This window comes from Fukomys damarensis, unplaced genomic scaffold, assembly GCF_012274545.1.
Source record: "Fukomys damarensis isolate Sample0158 unplaced genomic scaffold, DMR_v1.0_HiC HiC_scaffold_6, whole genome shotgun sequence".
Taxonomy (NCBI): domain Eukaryota; kingdom Metazoa; phylum Chordata; class Mammalia; order Rodentia; family Bathyergidae; genus Fukomys; species Fukomys damarensis.
Window position 1 is genome coordinate 31,362,316 of NW_022900918.1, and position 24,577 is coordinate 31,386,892.

Here is a 24,577-nt window from a genome sequence, read left to right on the forward strand (position 1 = left end):
GGCCAGTTAGGGTGTTGTCACATAGCCAGGATTAGAGATAATGATGACCAGGACTTGAGAAGCAGGAGTAGTGATGGACAGACAAGTGCAAGTTGCATTTCAGAAGCAGGATTACTTTGGCTTATTGGTGAATTGAACCTGGGAATGTCACAAGGGCTAGTAGCATGAGACATAACTTCAGGCCAGAGCTCTTCATGGACAGTGATGCTTACCAGGTATTTGAGATAAAGCTTGAACTTGCTGAATTGGAGATCCAAGAGGCCAGACAAGCACTTAGAAGGACCAGAGCTTAGAGAGGAGATCTGGGCAGGACACATAAATGTGGAAGCCATAAACTCATAGATGGTATTTAAGTCCATGTGTTGAATGACACAGCAGGAAAACATATAGAGTAAATGAAAAGAACCCAGAACTGAGTCTGAAAACCTCCAGCACATAGAGATATAGACCTCAAGGAAGGAAGAGTAAACACAAAGCAGACAAAACAGGGAAAACGTGTGTGTGTGTGTGTACACGTGCGCGTGCATGTGTATGTGATCAAAACTCTAAGGGAAAACAGTGGTTTATTATGGAGGCAGTAGCCAGGTGTGAAGTGCTACTGAGACTCAAGAACAACAGATTAATGTGCAAGAGTTTCCACCAACTGCAGCAGTGTGGAGTTTTGTTTGCCTCCGCACCCCAGTACTGGGGATTGACCCAGGACCTTCTCACTCACCTCTATCCCCGGATTTCTTGCCTTCTTCTTTTTCTTCTTTCTTTCTTCTTTTTTTTAATTTGTAAATTTTTTAAAATTTTTGAAACATGGTCTCACGAAGTCACTAAGTTCCCAGGCTGGACTCAGACTTGCCTCAGCCTCCCACAGTGGCAATGTGGATTTTTTTTTCCTGATGACTAACATTTGCAGTTTGAGTGGAAAGGTGAAAATGAAACCAAACTGGAGAGAAGTAAGCAATAAATAGAAGCAAGGATGTGAAAATTTATGTGTAGGTAACTTTTCAGACGTTTGTGAAGGTGCGAGAGACAAAACTGGAGAAAGCAATTTTGAGGGGTAAGTGTATGTGTGTGTTAAAAGTGGGATGGACTGGCACATGTTTGTTGAAGAATCTAGTAGTAGCCCAGTTAAACTGCCCCTTTTTCTGAGTAGGTAATGCTAGCCCGATCAAAATGCAGATCAGGGAAGAAGTCTCCCTCTGGTATGAAGTACTCAGCAAAGAGAATAAAGATGGACAAACTTCACATTTCTCATCTAATATCTCAGAAGGCAATTCTGAAAGTTTAAGTGGGTACACATATGTTCATTACAAATCACTTCTCTGACACCTACATCACACCTAATCATCAGTTATTAAATCCATATATTACCTAGATTTTCATTCTAAGGAACTGAGCAGGTAATCCCTCAAAGCTGTAAATCAGGTTTTTTTTTTGTTTTTGTTTTTGTTTTTTGGCTCTCCACAACCATATTTCTATCAAGGTCAGAGTGTTCTGATTCACGTACACTGTAAGACCACCCACAGGTAAGACAACTACTCCTAAGGGAAAGCTGCAACCCCTGCCCACCTAGACACCAACTTGGGATTTCCCAGGAGTTCTGCTAACAGCCTATGTCAGGTAACATTTCACGTAACTCTGAAAAAATCCCTGAGCCTGAGTCCTAATTCAGCCCTAATTCTGCACTGACTTGCCTCAATAGTGTAGACTTCCTTGCTGGGTGCCCTTCCTTTGTCAAAGAATCTTAGATCAGAAAGTAGCTCACAGACTTCTGTGAACCATCCTGCCCTATCTTCCTACATTACTGGCTTTCATGCAGTTTATAATCAAACCAATTTTTTATTTGATTTTTTATGTATAATTTGCATATAATCAGACTAAATTTTAATGCAGTGAGTGCAGCAAAATCTAGTGAATAGAAGATCTGGATTGAGGAACAGAGTCCTATTTTGAGCCTTGCCCTTGACTCACACTAAGCATGACCTTGGAAGAGTTACTATGCCTCAGGTTTTTCATCTGTAAAATACTTCCTATGTCAGAGGATTAATCTGATAAAATACATTCTGTAAAATACACTGAGATCTTAGAGGAAGCATACCATGGCATTATCACATGTCATTCTGATTAGAATCATGTCAATGTATATGAATAGAAAGTGTGAAAAGTATTCTAAGAGTAAGTTTGGAATATTATTGGCTTAAAATAAAGTCAGATATATTTGTGTCTATACTGATAATGTGAACAGCCGAAAAAACTGTGTTAACTAACCCTACTTATTTCTGGTTGTGCTTCAATCTCACTTTGAATGTTAACTCTAAACCGCTAACCTGTTTCTTTCCCTTTATTCACTTTTTCCACCCACCATTGCATGACATCAGGGTCAGTTTTGTGCATGACACCCGCTACCAGTATTGGTAGGTTTCAACCTTTTTTATTTGTCTTTTATATGATGTACAGTACCTTCATTTGTTTGAAATTTATTTCAGAGGTGGTAGAAATGCTTTAGGTAATAGATCTAACATTTAGGAAATAGATCTAAAGGCTTATTTGGCTTTAGAGTTAACATAGGTTTTTAAAGATGTACTTCTATATTTAAGAAAATGAACAGTTTTAATGTGAACTCTTCTACTAAAACAATCACTACAAAAACATAAAGCCACATGTATGAGTCTGCTTTTTAATGATTTGTGTTTTGTTTCTCTTTATAGTTTATCTGATATAGCATAAGAAAATCAGGCAGGCTAATTTCATCAATGTTTTAAAGTTTCATAGTGGTGTGCCTTTATCTCCTCTTTGCTGTGTGTTAGAGTTATCAGAGTTTCCCAGAAGTATTTTTTTAATTACATATCGATGTATTTTGAAACCAAGTCTGAGTTGCCTTGTTTATACTTTTAAGTGCAAATTTATGATGTTTCGTACCTCCACATTCCCTTACATATAAAATTTTAGTAGTCTATAACTAGCCTCACACATTTCAATGTCTTGATACAAAAGTCTCTCTAGGACATATGGATTAGTTCTCCATAGAATCCAGAAAAATAAACATTGGCAAAATTTGTCTGGCTATTTCAGAGAAACTATGTTAGAATTTACATCAAGACCATGATTTCTGCTCCACTGTTAATTGATCAAAATAAAACACAACCCACAACAATTACAGTATAAGGAGCAATGCCAAATTAAAAGAAAATTCAATTCAACCACAGTTAATTCCAAAGAACATCTCATCCCAAATTAGGCCTACAGATATTTTAGAATTTATGAATATTCTAGATTTGATTATGACATAATCTTACTTCATTGGCTATTACCAATCATATTTTTAGAAACAACCATTAATTACATTTACTATATACTCTGAATTGGGAATGGAGCTATTATTAGAAATAAAATATTTATAAATACATCAACCAAAGTAATCTGCTTTGGCCTTTCTGGGAATCACTGATTATGTTTTAAAACTTCCTTTAATTGTACTTGTAATAAGCTATTTTCCCTTTTTTATTTCTCTCCCATGCTTCCTTGCTTTGCATTGTGATTGCATGCCATCTGCTGGTTTAACCCATGATGGCTTGCTGCTCTGATATTCACCATGCCAAAATACCACTTCTATTACCATAATGCTACACCCTCCTGTTCATTGCTCCCATGGTTCCCCTCCTGAAAGTACCCATGATGCACAGCGCTACGTCCGCCACTGTCTCTGCAGCAACAACTCCTGCAACAAGTGTCCCCTTCGCAGCAACAGCCACAGCCAATCAGGTTTGCTCCTTTTAAAGCTTTCTTTCACAAATCCCAAACTCTAAATGAGTGCTGATATTTAAAAAAAAAATTCTCGGTGAGAATTTTTTTTTCATGTTTATCCATCAAATTTTATTTTTTTAATTAGTTTATAGCAAGCATTTATGGACAGGTTGCACTTATTTAGAGTTAACATTTACTGCAAATAATGATGTAGCTATGTTTTGTGTTGCACTGTTTGTTTTCGTACCTAATATTGTGTAATTAACCTGACAGGCTTAAATTCCTTTTAGTACAGCATTACTTATCCAGTGGTTTGTGAATTACCGCATAAATTGTAGAAGTGAACCCATGGTTGCTTCAGAAATGGCTCTATTTTGATTTGGATCATTCAGACCCTATCATCTCCCATGGAAGCAAAAAAAAAAAAACCTTGGAAAAGGCTTCCCTTTTTCCTAAGTTTCCAAATTAGAGGTCTGAATAATTCTTATTAACATCTGACTTTGTGCATAGATGCCACAAAACTCACTCAGTCCCCACTTGACAATCTGTTCAGATGCTGTTGTAAAAGCCAAACCATACTGGAAGGAGAGCAACGTACCACTGTGTTCACAAAGGCTGGATATAACTGATTAGGAGAGTTTAACTCTGTTGGTTTAATGCATGTGCCAGTAAGACCATGGATGGATGTGATATTTCCTAGTGAGAGCTAGATGACTGTTTCCTACTCTGTGGTCAAAAGCTGACTATGCCCCTGACCCTGCTGACCAGCTTATCCCCATGAGCTCCTGTCACAAGGACACGGGTGTGAGACGACTGAGCTTAAGCTCTCACCTTGCCTAGTAAAATACTTTATTGCGCATGCCCTCCCCTTCATAGAAGAGCAATTTTGTTCTTTGTTTAGTTTTATGTTTCATTGTGTTTTTAAAAATAAGATGGACTGTGCTAATGAAAGATGAAGACAGATATCTGAATAGACTGGAGGGAAGGGCCAGGCTATTAGGGAAAATGATAACTTGAGCATTAGGGGAAATCATGTCAAGGCATAAATGGTCCATTCCAGATAGCATCCTGTTGTCTGGAAGGGATGATTCACACTCAAGTAAAGATGAGATCCTGTGCTCTAAGTTTCATCACTAAGTGGAAAGGTGTGAGTGTACTGGAAGGCAGGAATAGAAGTTAAATCCCAGGGCAGCTCCTACTATGACAAAGCAGTAGGGAGCGAGGAGGGAGTAAGGACAGGCCAAGGGGACAGTACAGAGGCAGACATAAACCATGCAATTCCCTGCATACCTCTAAAATGCTAAACCATTCGACTCAGCTTCCAAACGAGTATTAAAACAAGCAGCAAATAAACGCCTTAGTTGCGGAGATTATTACTTTTTAAAATCATGTGATGGGAAAAACGAGAGACTGCATCCTTCTTATTAGGCTCAAAGCTCCTCGTGTCATTTGTCATTCTTTTTATGGAAACTGGATACTTGTTTCTTTTAAGTCTAAATCCCGCCTCCACCCACCAAAGTCCCTTCCTATGAAAACAGATTTGAAGTATAATAATATACCTAGTAGTATTTATCACACTAAAAAATGTACCTGTACTTTACAGCAAGTGGAGCATTTTTGAGGCCTAGAGATCTTTTCCAGGAAAGAAAAGGATAAATAAACACTTAGGATAAATTCTATAATATATTATGAACATTTGGCCATGCATCATATACACTTTTTCACCATAGTGATTCTTTTTGCTTCCGTTTGAAGAGATTGCAAGCATACATGTAAGTTTGTGTATGTGGAGGAGGTAGGGTAGGTAGCGTGGGCTACTGGAGCTAAAATACATCACCTTAAAGGAGGTGATTAGTGAAGGAGCTAACAAGTTTAACTTCAGTTTAATCCAAACAAACATAATTTTAAAAAGACCCAACTAGTTTAAAGAATCCAAGATTCTGTGTTTTTCAGGTATAATAGTTGCTGTTGTATCACATGTAAATGATGAAATCTTGGCAATTCTGATGAAGGTCTGCTTGCATATGAAAACCACAGAGAAATAAATTATTGTAAGCCTAAATCTTCAGATGTATATTTTTATATATTCTTAAACTTCACAGAGAAAAACATTTACAAAGGAATTTGGGCATTCTTCCACCACCTAAGAACAGAAAGCAGAGATTGCTAATGACTGTGAAAAAACAAGTGATCATCCTGTTAAAACCTTACCCTTTGAACTCAGATCAGGCTGGGCGTGGTAGCACATACCCGTAATTCCAGCACTCCTGACGCAGAAGAACTGCATGGAGTTCAAGGCCGGCCTGAACTACACAGTGAGATCTTGTCTCAAAATATCAAAAGTAAAAAATAAATAAACTCAACTCAGTTTATGCAAATTACAAGTCATTTAAACATAACAAATCTCACTAGATGGCCTCTAAGATTGAGGAGTATTATGTAAAGGCCAAAGCAGCAATCCAAAAGGTAAACACAAGCAGAATGGAGAGTGGAGCTAAAGATTGAAGCTTGTGGAATGATAAGCATCCTGCCTTCTTGTCCTCCCTTGAGCCATCTGTCTGTCACCCAAAAGGCAGTTGGGTTTTGACAGGTTTTATTTGTTTTGCTTTGCTTTTTCTGATTCAGTCAACTCAGATTGTCAGTTTAGATATTTCAAGACTCATAGGTACTTGTAATTAGACACAAGATATTCATAGGAGAAAGAAAACAAAGATTTCCCATGTTAAGGTTTCCAGTCCAGTGTTCTTTACATGTTACCCCATGGTAGGCCCACGGGACATGCAACCCATCCGCAGTTATATCCTCAGGTTCAATCACTAATAAGTTTTAACCAAACTTAAACTGGTTATTTGAAATTAAATAAAAGCATAATCTAAACTAAATAAACAAAAGCAGAATCTAAGAATTTTTTTAAAGTTTTGATTGTTAAGCTCTAGGAATAGATATGCAAACAAAAATATGAGTAAATTTATTAAGAGCTATTTCCTATTTCAAATAAAATCTGGGTTTTAATACAAAAATTATACATAATATATTATTATTACTAACCATTTCTATACCAGGTATGATTCTAAATAGTCTCTCTAATATGTTATAACTTATATATCTGATATTTTCCTCCATTATATATTATATGAGAGAATACATATATATTCATATAGATATTTAATGCTTATGAGACGGGTACAATTTCCCTCACCCTCATTTTACAAATAGTAAAACTAACAGAAAGGTTAACTACATTAACCAAAGTCGTATCACTGATCAATGGTTCTGCTAAATTCAAACCCAGGCAGTCTAGTCCAGAGGCCTTGATCTTAACCGCCATGGTACACAACCTCTTTCTATAATTATGAATACACAAAAGTAGTTTTTCCTGAAGTAAAACTGTGTCCGGCGAACAAAAAGCACCAAACTCCATTGCTCTAAGAGGAAATGAAGGAGTCCTGCTAATGCTGCTCAAACGAAGGAGGGTCATGTGGTAGGAAGATTAACTGAGTTTGAGCATAGCTGCTAGCTAGTTTTGTGATAGCCAGGTCATACTTAGAAACCACGCAGTTGATCTCATAGATTCTATGCGATATTACAATCAGTAAAAATAAAAATTTCTGTAAAAGATAACCTAAGAAATAATTAGTCATAAGTCTTTCTTAGGGAAGCTGGTTCAAGGGTTTCTTTTGTTACAGACTCAGTTCCTAGCTTCTATTAGTCTTACAAATAGCTTGGTAAGAAGAAAACTCACAAAATGATGGTAACCTGTAAATTGGTCAATTTCCACCAGTGACCAAGGAATGGAATGTATAAATTTATAGATGCCCATATTAAATGAAATTTAGAGTGTACTTTGAAAGAGGCAAAGGTAAACAGCTTAGTATATGGCTTACCTAAATTTTTCACTTTAGAAATTGTATTGAATAAAATGAGAATGCAGATTAAAATTACTATAACTTGAATGGTTATACTACTCTATGCTACTATTGCTTTAATATTTTTATTTCAAAATTATATCTCAAAGGAGGAGAAAACAATTTTCTGAATAAATATGTTTTAGTTTCTTCATTTATAGAGATTATTCAGTTCATTTAATACCATCCTTAAAGGCTCAGATAAAATAGTTTGTACCCTGCATCTTCACGAAGCCCCCTGCCGCCAGCTAAAGTTACTTTCTTCTATGCTCTGAATCCTATAAAGACTGTCTGCGCATCCCTTAAGGTGTCCTCATTAGGTAGAAAGAAAGACAAGTGCAAATGCACAAAGATGGGGGCTATAAAGTTGAGCTGAATAAGATCCAACATGCTGACTGCCAGTGCACTTGTCTTTAGGACTGGCTCTAAAATAGATTCAACTCCCATTGTACAGCACCTGAGAGTCAGAGTAAAGGGTTCAGTCCCTATTTGCAACTGTAGAGTTTTCAAGCAGAATGGTGATGGAAACAGAATTTAGGAAGACTAAGCAGGTTGATTTGAGGCAGGAGGGTCTGCAGAGACCATTAAGAGGTTTTTAACAAGTGCCTAAACCAGGACACTGGCAGCTGGCAAGTGGCTTGCTTTGTCTTGCCTCTTCCCATTACATAGGGAGTGTTATTTTAACCAAGGAGAAACAGAGGCATGATTTAATACTATGACAAAGCCTGTACAAATAAATGTCAGGTAGCAGAAAGAGAGATGTAGGCTGACATGAAAAGTTAGCTCCAGAAAGTTGCCTCTTGGGACCTGAACTCAGCCCCTCCCAGGAGAGCAGCTAGGTGGACTCACTGACCTCTGGTGTGCCCACCCCAAAATATGGCTCCCCCTGCCTGGCTCAGTGAGACTTACATGCACCAGAGCCCCAAGCCCTCCAGGCCTGTTCTTAAGCAAAAGAATCTTTCAGAAAGCATACACATTACAGCTCTCTGGGCAGGAAGGCCATGATCCATCCAGTTCATTCTGGATTGTGAGTCCATGCCAGGAAGAAAATCCTTATTGTTGGACATTAAGAATCTTCACGGAACACCCCTAGCAGTGCCTTAAAGCTGATGAAGTCAGGTGATATTTCTGGCAAAGTGTGATCCAACACATCAACCACACCTCTAGAAAGTGCTGATTCATATTTACAATTAACCTCAAGGCCTTGTCACATCCTCTGAACTTTCCTCCAGAGACTAAGTCCATTCAACAGAGGGTTGGCCTTAGGAAGAGTTTACTGAAAATCAGCTGATAATATATCACATGCACATATTTACTAGAATATTTAATGTCAGAAAATTCCACTTTCCACACATGCTATATATGTTTCAACAAAATATCTTATCAGAAAAATAATTACATATAACCAGAGTGGCCATGATGCTTTATCTGGCCTGCTATTCATTACTAAAGAGAGAAGAGAAAGTCTCAAAAGCATCCTCCCTTATTTATTCCTCACCTATGAATGTGAACACAAGCTCAAAGCTATTTGTATATAGGTTCTTAGGTATGTAAATTAACCTATGCTAGCCAAGAAATGCAGAAAGACAGGGTCATAGTTTACTTCTTTCTTACATCTCAGAATTTTATAAAACATCTATTATTCAATGCCATCTGCTGAGACTATATTCAGACAAATGTAGGAGGCATTCAACATTCCCCACTATTCACCACTTGACCCATTTTGGGGCCTGTGTTCATTTCACAAGAAAAACAATCTTGGTTCTAAGGCCCCAGTGTGGGAGGAGCAGGCTCCTCCTGTCAGATCTCTCTCCTGAAATACACCACAAAGTGGCTGGCCTCTCCTTGTGATGCTCAAACTGCGAAACAAAACATTCCTCTCTCACAGTTTGCTCTTCCTGGGAGCAGATTATAGAAAGCAGCTGAGCCCTAAGTATGTTGTTCTTCAAAAAAGGAGAAACAGCAATGGTCAGAATCTAGTCCTTGCAAACAGCACCCAACTTGAGCCAACTTTCTCAGCACTGACAAAGTGGGTGAGCCACCTTGAATGTTTCTGCTTATATTCTGACTCTAGAGAGGGGATTAGGTTTCGGGATTGAATCTGGTTACTTCAAGTGAGGCAGAATTTTGCCCTATGAAATATTTTGTGAAGAAGGCAGGGCAGGAGGTAATAGATAGAAGCCTACTACCAAAAAAAAAAGCCCAAACTATAAAAATTACTTTCAGCAATTAGTTAATCAGTGTGAGTCTAAATTCCACTGTGCAGCATGGCTATGACATCAGAATCCACATTTGCTAGTATGGTTGAAAAAATGTTTTTTTTTCCTTTGCGGGGGTGGGGACAGCTCTGCCAGTCTTACGTGAACATGGTTCTATGAGAACAATACAGAGGCAGAGGAATTTTTCTCTTCAAGAAACCAGAAAATGAGGCACTAGTTCTTTTATTTTCCTGCCTCAGAAGCAGCTGCTTTGCAGGACTACCATGAGGTTTAATTAATAAATGTATTTTCAGATTCTCTAAGGAAAGGCTAAGTTATGTAAGCGTTGTGATCTAGTACATTTTCATTTTCATGAATAATTTACACCTCTTGGTGAGAAGCTTGGGCAGAATTCTTTTGTATATAGCACCTAAAGACATAATATCAGTTCCAATTTTGTGCAGCTGAAGAGAAAAATGTCAAGAGCCCTTATGTGGAGCTTTCCTGCCTGGTGTGGATTGTCCTACTTATTATACCTCTAATCCCATCCTCTTGCATTTTGATAGGATTTAGGGGGACCTTTTGGATTGAAAAGTCATATTCCCTGTAGTATTTTGGCTTTTGTTGATGGTAGTAAAATCATGCTCCATTTCTCTAATTTTAGGTTTCTTACTTTGAGTGGAACAAATATGTAGTTCATCCTATCTGTGTGTTATTTCCAGCCCTGGATTTGTAAAGATGAAGAGACTAGCTGCAGTGCAGGAATTCAGACTCATTTCCTGTGGCTGAATGATGAATAGGGTCTCATTCTTCCTAAGAGTTGCCATTAACAGAGTAAAATGTTTACTCCTAGGCATTTACCTACTCAAGCTTTGCCACTGCCACCCCTCTTTCTGCACTGCTGTAACTTTGGGGAAGTAGCCAGCCTTTCCACGCAGGTGCCGGGCAGAGAACCAACTGGGCCTCCACTCACCAGATATGGTACTGCTGTGTGTCAAAGACACATTGCTTTGAGGTCTGGCCTCTGCTCCTTCTAGACTTCCCTCCAGGCCACATGACTGGAGGTGGTGATTTCCATGGTCAGACATGGCTGAGTCTGCTGATCATTCCAGAGGCTATTAATTGGGGGAGTTGCTAAAGATATTCAGAGATTCACTGCCTAGTCCAGAGAGGTAAAGTGATCACAACAGGCCATAAAATAAAATAGTCTAATACATTTATGGAAAGAAGATTCCACAGCAGGGTGGGTCTCATCCAACAGTGACTGGAGACACACCTCTGAGGAACCTGTAGGAATTACATAAAGGACAAGTGCCCTAGCTACTTTCTTTACCACTGTGACAAAATACCTGACACCTGCAAATTGAAGGAGAGGTTTACTTTGGTTCACAGTTTGTAGGGGTTTTAGTCCATAGTCTGCTGGCTCCAAAGCAGGGCAGCATGGCACAGAGGCAAGGCAGAGGAGAAGTTGCTTGTGTCTTAGTATTCAGAAAGTAGAAAGTATAAATGGTGGAGCTGGGGAGGGAGCAACACCCTTTCAGGCCACACCCGCAGTGAAGCACATTTTATGACCAAAACCTACCTCTTAGTTCAAGTCAGCTATAAACTCCCACAATCCAATTAGCCCCACCTATGAGAACATGAGGTGATGGGGTACATCTGGATATAAACCATAACATGGGTAAGGACTCGTTTGTAATTTAAAGTGTAGGGATGAAAATGGGATAAAGTAAGAAGGGGATCTCACATTATAAATTTGGCATCATTCTACTTTAAATATGGTGTCACATTTCACCATATTAGATAGGCTCTATTTTTCCTTTTACATGTTAAAATAAAATCGGAGTTCAAATTTGGTCACAACTCTAATTACAGCCTGCAGTTACAGACCTCAAATCTGTCTCTCCTTGCAGCCTGGGTTGGTTTGCTTTCTGTCACTGTGATAAAATGCTTGAGATAATCAACTTAAAAAGAGAAAGAGTTAGTTTTGACTCACAGTTTTAGAGGTTTCAGTCTATGGTCAGTTGGCCCATTGCTTTGGAATCTGTGGAAAGACAGTATATCATGTTAGGAGCACATGGTGGAGTAGTCTTGCTCATTCTGTGGTATTCAGGAAGCAGAAGAGAGACAGGAATGGGCCAGGCAATAATCCCCTTCCAGGGTACTCTCCCAGTGACCTGACTTCCTTCCATTAGGTCCCCCTTCTTAAAGGCTGCCAAGAGCACCACACTGAAGACGCTGTCTTTCACACAAGGGCCTTTGGGATATTATAGCAAAGTCAGTTCTTTTCCTCATATCTTACATTCTTCTTAAGAGTGTATGTGGCTTAGAAAGGAATTTCAGAATCAGTTTCAGACTTTATCTCAGGCAGACAAAGCAGCTATGATTACATCTCAGATCTGAAGAGGGGACACTGTGGCTTATGTGACTTGAACAACTTGCCTTGGGCCATGCCACCAGTGAGAGAGACAGACAGCAGTGAGAAGTAGAGGATCTAGTGGGCAGTTATACAAAATGTAGTTCAGTAGATAAAGAGCGCCTCAAATGACAGGATGAGAACAGAACAGGTATCATGAAATGAGAGACTTGGAAACATCAGTATACTGAGAGTTAGTGTGTAGATGTGAGCAGGGAGAGGCTGAGTGCCAGGTCACTGCTAAGGGAGCTACTTTATCAGTGAAGTGATGAATTCAGAGTGGAGAGAAGAGAAAACCAGGGAGAGAGGATGAGTAATCATGAACCACAAAAATTCAGAGAGATTTCTTAATCCTTTACCCTCCTTTGTTCACCTAGAGGCTATATCAGCCTACACAGCCTGTAGATTTCTACACCTTTCTCCTCTCTGCCACATAACCTCCATCAGGACATCTTTCCCATTGAATTTCATAAAAAAAAAAAAAAAAAAAAAAGGGTTCTTGTCTACTCATCTTCGCTTTGATTTGTGCTAGAACAAATTTGTTGGCTGGTATTGTGTGACATCAATTTATGAAAACCTATATCTATTCTAGCAATTAAAATCCATCATGCCTGAGCATCAAGTACAGTATGCTGGATGTTTTGGTCTGTTTGTTTTACTTTCAGTGATCAGATTATATTATTATTATCATCAGTCCCCTTGCTTTGTAGAATTCAAAGATCCTGAAGCTTAACTTGATAAGTTTCTTGTAATCAAATACAGATCTATATTTTTGGTACTTATAGGTGATTCTGGAAGCAGCAGCATTAAACTAATCATTGTAAAATGTCACTTATTTTCCCCCAGTCACAGGTGCATCAGGCATTGTAGGTCTGACTCAAGCAGCATCAACTAAATCTTAAACAAAGGCAGAAAGTCATGAGAACAAACTTACCACAATCATGCCACACCTCCCCAGTAACATAAAAACATTTATGGTGTAAATTACATTATAAATTGGAATAGGAGCCCAAATCAGTGATGTGGCTTACCCAGCTCACATGAACGAACATCAAGGGAACCAAGACTGGAACTTGTTTATCTGTGTCTTGCCTACAGCAGTGTGTTTTCCTTTCTACCACTGTCTCCTGGAGAAAATGACCCTTACATGATCACAGAGGGGCCCCAAGGGCTACAAAGCATATCATCCACACAAATGTAACTCAGATCACTTCCCTTCCTGCAGCGCCTATCACGTGGTGTTCAGCCTTTCACAGAAATTATTCTACCACTGAAACCTAAAATGGCCCTGTACAGGATCACTACTATCTCCACTCATGGGGAAGGAAACTGCAATGTAACAAAGCAGAAAAGCTTGCCCAAGTGGCTAAACCAGTCTTAGAACTTTCCCTCAAGCTCCTAATCCTTTACTTTTTAGTGAGAAAAACTAAGAGCCTTACTCAAGGCTGTGTAAGGAATGAGACTCAGTCTCCTAACACTAGGCTCAGGCCTCTGCCTCTATCAAACCACAGTTCACCATGAACATACTCACTCTTTTTTTTTTTTTTCTTTTTTTTTAAACAGTAACTTTGCTTCCTCCTTAAAATTTAGAAAGATTTTTGAGGAAACAAAAAGATGCCCAGAGAAGTTCAACTTGATTCCTTCTTTTTCTCCAGGTACTTTTCCAGTATTAATTTCATAACTGTTCATTAATCATTCATTCGATATTTGCCATTGTTATACTGACATATGTGAAAGAGCCAGAGAACCACTTTTGTGATGCCGATTTAGGAGAGAAGGATGGCTGAATCTACTCCTATTGTTCATATTCTTTTCTTGGCTCTTTTTTGATATGTGTAACATTAAGGCTGGCCTTGGACAAGGAAAGAAGTTGAAAGGGAAACCTAAGAAGTGTATTTTTAAAAGTCCATTGTATCTCTTTGCCTTGGACAGAAGTTAAGCATTGGTTAGGTTTGGGGGGCCGGTGTTTGTTAAAAATAAGCTTGTTAAGTTCCCCCACTTCTTCCTGCTGCTTATGTGAGATGTAAGGAAATAAGTGAAGGCTTGGAAATTGAAGCACAGATGTTTACTAAACAAGGATGGGTGCAGAGAAATGCCCATACTCAATTACTCTAAGAACAGTTATCTAATTATTAATAAATACTATCTTGTCAAAATATCACATTCATGGCTTAGACTAGGAAATTAACATAGTTTAAATATTTCCATATATATATAATATGTACATATATTAGCATTAATAAATGCTTACCACTGCCAGCACTTATTGAATACATTATCTGATTCTCACAATGCCCTATGAGTAGGAACAATTTTTAATCCCCATTACAAAGAAGAATACTTAAAATAAAAGATTTTGCATGATTTACCCATGCTAACGTTCCTACTAAGCCTGGAAGCTGGGTTTTATCCAGGTCTAACTTTAAAGAGGGGATTCTGCCACTCACAGGATGATAAGCTTCTGCAATGGACACTGATCATCAGGCACAAATGGCTATCATGTTGTTGTATTACAAGATTTTAGTTTGAAAAATTACTAATATGAATTGACGGACAAAACTTTAAATGCACCAGAGAAATTGAGTCTAGTCAGTCATGTGTGATAGCATAGACATGTAAAAAAAGGGAAGTGCATTTTATATTTTTTAAAACTTTAATCTCATCAAAACCAAGTTTATTTCCAACATGGAGAGTACCATGCAGTCATATATTTAAAAGCACAATATTATTTGAATGTATTTTTATCAGAAACTAAAATTAAATCTGATTTAGGATTATGAATTCTAAAATAAGAGCCTAACAGAAAGGAACCATCATTTATCAAAATCTAGTATTACATATGAGACACTTTATAGGCATTATTTCATTTAATAGTCAACATAACTCTGTGAAGTGTCTTATGCATTTTCCAGATGACAGAAATAATTTGCTTAAAATTCAGGGAAGTAGGACGTGGCTGGACAGGTTTAGGCCTCAAGCTCTCCTGCCTGAAAATCTGGTGACTTTATCATATTTGAATTAGATTGAAGCTCATAATCAGTGTAGGATTGGGGAGGAACCTCTTTCTATGTCTCTCTTTAAAAACTCTTAACTACTGAGTTTACTATTGGTTTTAAAAGTTTCAACTATGTAAGAAGAAAGTTCTAGTAGAGGTGCTTATTGAAACTCCAAGTTCAATACCAAAATGACCTGAAAATATTGTTAGTTGGGGGAGCGATAAGGGAGTAAAATTTAATTCAAAGAGCAAGAGCTAGAAACACAGGGGTAAGAGGACACTACTTCGCTCTTCCAAGGGTGATAAACTGGCACGTGATTCTGGATGAAGAGTCTACCAGAAGGAATCCTCTTATTCATGGATTCCTATTTTTAAACAATATAATTTTTAAAAAGAGATACCATTTTTCTCTGCTCTCCCCATAGAACCTCACTTCCATGTCAGTCTCAGTGGTTAAGCAGGAATGCCTTGGCAGCTGGCAGGAGAAAACAGAAACTTAATTTGGCTTTAAGTAAAACCATAGGCTAAATGAGAAAGTGAGCCAGGGATATTAATGATGAGTCACATGCATACACAGAAAACAAGAGATCCCACTTTGAAGCCAAAAGTAGGAGGGACAGATGGGAGGGAAAGACGGAACAAGGGATGAAAATTGGTAAGAATGGAGAAAGGGCAGATAGATTAAAGGTTACAGAGATTTAGTTCAAATGAAAAGTTCTGCAGACGAAGGCTGGTGATGGTTGCAGAATGAGATGAATGTACTAACAGTGTAAATGAACTGTGCACTTGAAAATTGTTAAAGTGGTACATTGTATGTTATAGTCACAATACCACAATTTTTAAAAATGGTAATCTGAGTGGATATTTTGCCAAAAAAAAAAAAAGAGGAGATTAAGGATTGACAAGAAAAGGATCTAATTGTACACAGATTTTGTTTCATTAAATCTTTAAAATTCGTTTTTATAAAAATTCTTTAATGTTGCCATTTCCCCTTAAGAGTTATATTTTCCTAAATCAGATAACTAAGTACAAAGGTGAACATCTCTTCAGTGAACTAAGTCTGTTAGAAGCAGGATCTGTTCATTCTGATATGCCTGGCCTTAACAAAAGCCTAGTACTTATGTACTCAGCGGCAACATATCTTCATACCTCTTCTCAACAAATGTATATTAATGGGAAAGGAAATAAGGGAAAAGAAAAAAATATGAGAAAATGAAAAAAAGGAAATAAAGTATTTGTAAATAGGGAAGGGAGGAGGGGGTGAAGGGAGGGCAGGGGTAAGGGGAAAAAATGAGAACCAAGACCTGTCATGTAGAGGTACAAGATCCCAACAATGAATGTAACTGTACTGTATCCCTAAAATGTACCAATAAACTCAATGAGAAAAAAAAAAACCCACACACAAAAAAAAACAAATGTATATTAAGAGCCTACTATGCCACCTATATCTGGGAATACAGCAATGAAAACAAGTCGCTAATCTCATGGGTATTACAGAGTTAGTGGGCAATGAACAAATATGCAAGTAGTTAGAGCCTAATTATTATGAGATAAGAATCTGAGGAAGTTAGTGGTCGTACTGAAAGAAACCACTGAGCTTTGTTAGTAAAGAAATAAAAGAGAATCTGGGAGCTGCCCTTTTGCATTCCTTTTCCTCCCTTGGTTTCCATTTTGATATCTATTACACCAAGATTTTGGGGCTCTTCCTATGTAATTACTGGGAAGGATGGGTTTTAGCCTGGCTTAAGGAAGGACCACACTGCAAGGATGTGATGTGATACAAGCAGAGAAACTAAGGCTCGAGAGGTCACCATAGCAGCACAGACAAAACTTGCAAAATCCCACTGAAGGTTTTTCTGATTTTTCCTTTGCATCACAATTTTACTCACAATTAAGTGTTTCTGTTAACTTCTTTCTCATGCCTCTGCCTCTGTCTCTTTCTGACACCACACACACACACACACACACACACACACAGATTTTAAAAAAGTAGAAAAACTAATTGTGTTGGAAAATTTGTTAGATGGCAGTGTCACTCCACCAATTTAAGAAGTGTGCCAGATGACAACAATACACAAAGACATATTTCCATTTCTGATAAGTAACGTGGCTCTGACTGTTCTTTTACTGAATTTCAGCATTTGTCGCTTTTCTGCCTCTGGTGTCTCAAAAGCCAGTTTTTAACAGGCTAAATTATACATTCAGATCCACTGTTATAAAAGATACTGTGGCCAAAATGTGCTCAGGATTCTAAGTCTGACATAATGGTAGCAGATACAAAACGGGGCATTGAGCAGAATTGGGAACTTTATGTTAAATTCAGCAAGATCTTGCTTCTGTGATTTTTTTTCTCATGACCAGAATCTTCAATTTATTACTTTGAGAAAAATCCCATACTGAAAAACCCCATATTGTATAAAAATGATTATTTTTTAAATGTCTTTATATTTGCTGCATAAACTTTTTTTTCTAAAAAACTAAGTTTTGCTTTAATTTTTCTTGGATACTTTGTGAATATGCATTTCTACTAATGTCCATTATTATAAACAACTGGCTTTTAAAGGTATGGAAAATATTTTCTTGGATTCTACCTTCATGTCCAGAAGTCTCCTTCAATTGATTACCACAGATGTGCACTTTTTGAGTGTTTGTTCACAGTTTCTTGGTTACTTGGTTTGGAACTCAATTTTCCTATAAAGACAGCAACAGTGTCGGTGGTTAGGACTCCAGGCTGGTCTAGAGATGCACTGTACACACAGAACTTGAAAACATGAATCAGAACATGATGTTTTAAAGTTGAATTCTCCATAATGTTCTTTCAGTGTATTGAACAATGTAATGTACCAAGTTGGGAATCTTCAGTTCAGTTCAGTTACCAAAGGGCTCTGCAAAGGTGTCTTAACCATAGCAGGCTCTATGGATGCTCTACATGGAACTCAGTGCTCATGTATTAATCAAGGATAATACTGTGTCAAACTCCATCCTTGTCCACAGACGTTTCTGTTTCTTTGAGATTTAAGAAAGACATCAGAAGGACATACCTAACTCAAACTTCCAGAGTGTGACTGAAAATTTCTTCCCCTCCTTTACCTGCCAGAAGTAGAGAAGCCTTACTTAATCCACGGTGAATTCTATAACTGGAACTTAGTCAAGAAGGCTTTGGTGCGGTTTGGAATCAAGATTGTCAAGTGAAAAATATGAGAATAAAGTCTGAGGCCTATCCTGGGTAGCCACCAAAACCATGCACACAATCTTCTTTCTTGTTTTCCATAACCTATGAGATGATCTGCCTACTTCTTTTTTTCTTCATTCTCATGTGGCCTTTCCAATCTAGATTTTATAAGATTTTTTACCCCTTTTTCTCTAGCAGCTGCTGAGCAAGCATGGTCTCATAGCTTCTCTCTTCCAGAATAAACATGTAACACTCTTGGATATATTTTTGTTTTAAATACTTCTATAGTACCAGGGACAGGGCCAGGAATTCTAAAAAGTCTGCTTCTCATATCCCTTTACCTCCTTCCTCATTTATATCCTGTGGGAGAAAAAAAGAAAAGAGAAAAAGACAGTCACAGTTGGATGACATATGGACTGTATGGGATCTGTGGACAATCCTCCTATCAACGTGAAAGCAACAGAAGTGATCTTAGGGTGTCAACAGGGAGCTTAGAAAAGAAAGATCTGGGTCTGGGGTCCAGGAGGACCCAACTCTGAGTGAGGCATAAAGAACTTCCCATTATTCCTGCTTCCTTTTCCATCCATGGATATACCAGCCTTGTACCCGACTTTGGAAGGGCAGGCAGGAGATGCATGGAGAGGAGGATATCCGGACCTGTGGGTAAACTGACTTCCCGGAACACAGAGCAGGCCTGAGTAATGGATCATTTGAGAGACAGCTTTTGTTTGATAAAAAATATATCAGAGATGCCTTTCAAATTATGTCCAAAGCCCTTATTTTCCCATCTAATCACTTTAGGGTCATGGACAAAAAAAATTTAAAGCTATCTAGTTATTTCATTTATATGGCTTTTGGCAAGACATCAAAGGGTTTTTTGTTGTTATTTCAGTTTGTTTGGGGCTTTGTAATGAATTATATTTGGTCTGGAAAGCTGCAGACACTTTCAGAAATACTCTCTCCTTTATGAAGACCTGCTAGTTCAGCTGTTGAGTTTATGATGCCAATGAGTTCAAGCTCAGTGTTTCAGTTTCTGCACAGGCTGTTTTGCTTTAAATCAAGTACATGTCACACCCTGTTGAGCCCTTTTTTGAGTGATGGATAGCTCAGCCTAAACCCATCATCATTATGGAAGAGACAGGACAACATGCATATTTCATAACTCATTACTCAGACAGGAAGGGATAATATTTTCTTTTTACACTGACATTATCTGTTGTCTAAGTACCCTGTGCCTGTTTCTTGGAGTGAAAGCCAAATGCCTGGAAGATGCAGGATGAACAAATAGACCTTCTCTCCTCATCCCAGTCCCTCTTACAATGTGGCCTCAACTCATGTTGCTACAGCTTGTGCTGATACCCAGCTCAGGAAGCAGTTATCCAGAATTGTGGGTATCTCCTCCAAGAAAGTGAAGCTGATGAATCTACAAATCAGCAGCTCATAGCTCAAGTCAATCCAAAGATATATTTTAGCTGTTTTTCCCAACGTAAATTTCCAGCTTCTTTTGGAAAATGGAGGGTCGAGCAATATGGAGCCTATGTTCCTGCAACTTCAATGGATGAATTGAGTGGCTACTGCCAATCTCCCTGGCCTGCTCATTTACATTTGCTTCCAAAACCAGGCCCCAGTGGACAATTTAGACAGTACCTATCCTAGTGTACTTTTGATACGCTTCCACTGACTATGAGTCAGGTCCTTCATTGAAGATACAAGAATTATTAAATGGTAGCTGGTAATACATTTGGTAGGAAATAGTCCATTTGAGGTTCTTTGGAGCCATTCATGGTTCATCTTTAATAAGTAAATATGAGACTAATCATGGACTACTTTCATATGGTGGTAACTTAGAGATGCATGTTGAGCAGAATCACCAGATACTGAGAGCCAGCCACTCAGGGGATAGCTTAATTCACTAATTATGATTTCTTCATCCACAAGTAGACTCTATAGCAACCAACTGATATTTTGGCATTATTAATACGCTTGTTGAGATAAAATGCTCATGAGTTGAGATAAAATGCGTCTTTGTTTTAAAAATAGAATTATGGATTTTGTGGGCATCAGCTATTCTCACTTTTGAGTGTTCTTTTAGTAGAAAAAGGAATTGAAAATAATGCCTTCAGTTCAGAATTTTGATTTACCATACAAGATTGGCAAGATTCTTATTTAAAAATCTAACCTTCTCCTGCCATGTTCCTTGTTGTATAAAATACTGCTCACTTAAGAGAATCGTCTATCAGGGAAATAAACAGAAATGGATCTTGTTCAATACACTTGGTGTTTTTCCTATCATTGTAGCTTGCCAAGGTTTCTCAGAAGCTGACACCGAAGCAGTGGTGCTGTGGTTGGGAAGGGTATTCCGTTGCTGTAAGCAGTCACAGTGTGACATCCATTGGGAGGCCTGGGCAGGATGTGGTTCGCCACCCAGGCAAAGATGCCCTGAGAAAGCCAGCAGTCTCACAGGTCCTTTAGCAATTCTACCCATGTGGCTCCTCCAGCCAATCCCCTCGGTCTCCTCTAGTATTCCAGGCTCATTTTCTCCAGGCCCCAGCCCACGGCCTCTTTTTTCCCTGACTCTCAAACTCACAGTTCTGACCACACTCATCAGCTCGCTCCAAAAGAGGGACAGACAGGCTCTTGGGAACCACTGCTTCTCTTCATCCCATCTCAGACCATCACCTTCATGCCAGAGAGAGGATTGTGTGCCCAGAGCAGAGTGAACATCTAGCTTATGAAAACCAGTTAAACTGTTTGTGTCATCTTTTCCATGTTTGAAAATTAATACTACAGTACATACTTAGCTTGTAAAGTATGGACAGAAATTCTTAGTCTACTAAAAATCAAATAAAACCACCAATGTATCAGGAAAACATACAAAATATACATATCATCTTATTTTAAATTACATTTTTTAGTGCCAATCACAAATATAATCTGAGTAAAGAAAAGCCAAGTATGACTCTTAACCTCAGAAGCAAAAATCAAAGGAGGAGTATTTAAACAAGAGGGATCAGGTGGCAACTGTACTTCATATGGAATCCCATTCTGACTCTATTTCCAGGGTGTATTTTGAACCACAGAGTGCATTTAATTCACACTGTACCAGTAAGCTATAGTTCTCAAAAGAAAATTTAATATCAAATGATATTTTCAAGAAAATTGTTGCACTAGAAAATGGAATTCCTAAGGAGAAACACCCAAAGCTTTCCTGACTCCTAAGGTCAAATCCCCTGAATCTTTTGGATAACTTCAATTGTTAACAGTGCAATTTTTTTTAATATACCTCATGCATACTCCATAACATAGCCAATGACACAGCTCGATGTAATCAGTTTTCCGGCCTGTATGTCAAGCAGCAGTCACAGCTGCAAGTTCAGTAGCATCAGAGCCCATTTTTATTTGTGTCTTTATTGATATTCAGGCTCATGGGTAGGCTGGGAAATAGGAGAAAGCAGTATGGGTGAGCCTAATTAATGCTTTTATTGGACTGATTTATAATCCAATTATACCTCGAGGTCATATGTGTCTCTTTGTCAAATACAGGTTCAAAGCATCGTTGTAATTAATTTCTGTAATGCAGATTCACCCATTCTGATTTATGCATTGCTGAGCTTTCTGTAGAATACTTTTCTCTCCAGGTGTTTGGAAATTTCATTGTATATAGCATTTCAATTTCAATCAATAATTAAGAATATAAATATATTTCAAAATATTCATTATTATATGTCAATTTTTTCCATAAGTATTTTAGAGAAACTCTCGCTAAAAGAAAACACAAAACCAGGACATTGTTGCCCTAAGAAACATTCTTGTTTGGAAAATTTACAGATAGCATTGAAGCTCAAGAATGAAATAGAAAAATTCCTATTTAAACATCAAATATCTAAATCTATAAATGAAGTTATAAGCTGGCCATTTAGAGAATATTATTATATAATTATATACTATTCAAAGATACTATGATAATAATATTCAAATGCTAAAGGCTATAGTGTTTACACATAAAATCATATTTTATTTCTGTTCATGTTTATTATTATATGAAATAAACACTCCCAAATTAATTTTAAATTCCAAGCAAAGTTTAAAAAACAAAGAATGATCTTAATATCTGAAGTTTTGAGCTACCATTTAGTACAAATATTTAATTAACTTCTTCCCCTATTTTATCAACTCTATATACATAGCTATGTTTCAGTAAAATAAAGAATGTGAGTATTTATTTTGTAAGATAAACCATTTGAGTATACTAAAACTGTTGTTTATAAACTACAGGGCATTCACTCAAAGGGAAAATATTCATATGTATAAATTCTGACATAATGTAATAATAAATTAAATTTCTAGAAATGAAGCTTTTACTGGGAATTGAATCCCAGTGTGTGAGAATGTTAGCTGATCCTTATCATAAAGAAATTTTATCCAAAAAAAAAAGAAATTGTATCAGTTATTCCTCAACAAGGACTCTCAGATGTCTAACAAATAAACATTTTGTTTATTAATTACACAAAGTTTAGCCAAAGCATTGCATAAAGAATAAATATTTTGGTTAGAGTGTTTAAAACTTGGCTTTTAAACTTAATTTTGAATGAACAATCCACATAGGCCAAACTCCCTCTCCTTTGGAAATGCATGGAGTTGCAAATAAAACTTCAGGGACCACAGTTTGCATTTGTTAGTTTAGCCCTATCTGTGCTTTACTTTTGTTTTTGGATTTATTAAGAATATTTTAACTGCTTGATTTTATTTTTATCCCTTTTTCCTCTTTAATATGTGATATTTAAACACACATTACCTGGTGTTTGAAACTGGTTGATGTTATATCTTGAGAAGAGAATTACTTTTGGTAGGAATATATCTTTGAATTATGAAAGTTAATAAATATTATTTGATTTATTATGAATTTTAAGATACCTATATTTAGGCTTACAAACAACTCTTAAGTACAAATGAATCCTCTGATTAGAATTCTTGATCACAGTAACAATACTAATTGCACAATTAGGTGACTACTTAATAAAGAGATATAAAGCAAAATGTTAGAGACTTGAGGTCGAAACAGACTTCATGTCCACGTATATTCTGTCACAGTTTTACAGAAAGCACTGTGTATTTACGTCATCATTCTTTACAGTGGCCACATAGCAGAAGTGGTTAAGTGAAAAAAAAAATTAAGCATGAAGGGTGGGGATTGTGCAAAACTTTAACTGCATCAAAATTATGAGAAAATGAAGAAAGTTCCTACTTTCAAATATCTATTTTCTATGAGTAAAACTTAAACTCATTATTTTCCCTCTCAGAAAGAGACCTAAACTGTGCTTGTCTTTTTCTTTAACAGATAATTCTGAAGTAATCAGCAGAAACGGAATGGAATGCCAAGAATCTGCATTGAGAATAACTAAACATTGTTACTGTACATACTATCCTGTTTCCTCCTCAATAGAATTGCCACAAACTGCATGCTAAATAAAGATTTAGTTCTTCTGGACAGACCACAATTCTAAGAAGCTAGTGCTGCTATATCATATATGAGTATTAAATATGGTATGCTTAGTATATTCCAACCTAAGATAGTTAACTACCTGAGACCAGCTGTGATGTTTAAAGACATAAAGGATAAAGTTTACTTTTAAAGGGGTTTCTAAACATAGTTTCTGTCCTAGGAATATTGTCTTATCTCCATAACTATAGCTGATGCAGAAAAGTCCAGACAATGTACTCATTTCGACTCAAATACTTCAAATTTAGCAATAAATAATTAGCATTAGTTAAACCTATTCCAAGGGCAGGTTTGATTCTAACTCCAATCACTGTCATTTCATTTACTCACTGGATCTAAGGGTATGTTTCACTTCTCAACGCAATGAACGCTGCAGCAAAGATGAGAAGTGAAGTAAAACAGACAGAGATACCTGTCCTGCAGGTCTAAAATCTGAACGAAAGTCCAAGCACAAGTATGGGGGACACATCAAAGTGTGGTATTTGGTCTGCCTGGAGATGCCGCGTTGAATCGTGTGATTCTAGAATAACATTAAATAGATTGAAAAAGAAACTTTGCACGGTATGAGATTCATACCCCACACAACAAAGTCTTGAAGGTATTATTTTACAAGTATATTTTTAAAGTTGTTTTATAAGAGAGACTTTGTAGAAGTG

General features: G+C 37.4%; 1 protein-coding gene across 8 annotated transcripts in view; it reads left to right on the forward strand.

The window, feature by feature from the left end:
- Mbnl2 (muscleblind like splicing regulator 2) overlaps window positions 1–24,310 on the forward strand; it is a 154,340-nt gene extending 130,030 nt beyond the window's left edge. For 2 of the 8 annotated variants that reach the window (XM_010630871.1, XM_010630892.1), the window contains 3 exons: window positions 2,370–2,405; window positions 3,659–3,753; window positions 23,760–23,857. In XM_010630871.1, coding sequence (XP_010629173.1) covers window positions 2,370–2,405; window positions 3,659–3,753; window positions 23,760–23,774 — 146 coding nt within the window. In that variant the 3' untranslated portion in view covers window positions 23,775–23,857. Of the gene's footprint in view, window positions 1–2,369; window positions 2,406–3,658; window positions 3,754–23,759 lie in introns of all 8 variants that reach the window. The other 6 variants (XM_010630865.1, XM_010630885.1, XM_010630880.1 and 3 more) reach the window with 3 other exon arrangements.
- Window positions 24,311–24,577: the final 267 nt, after the last annotated feature.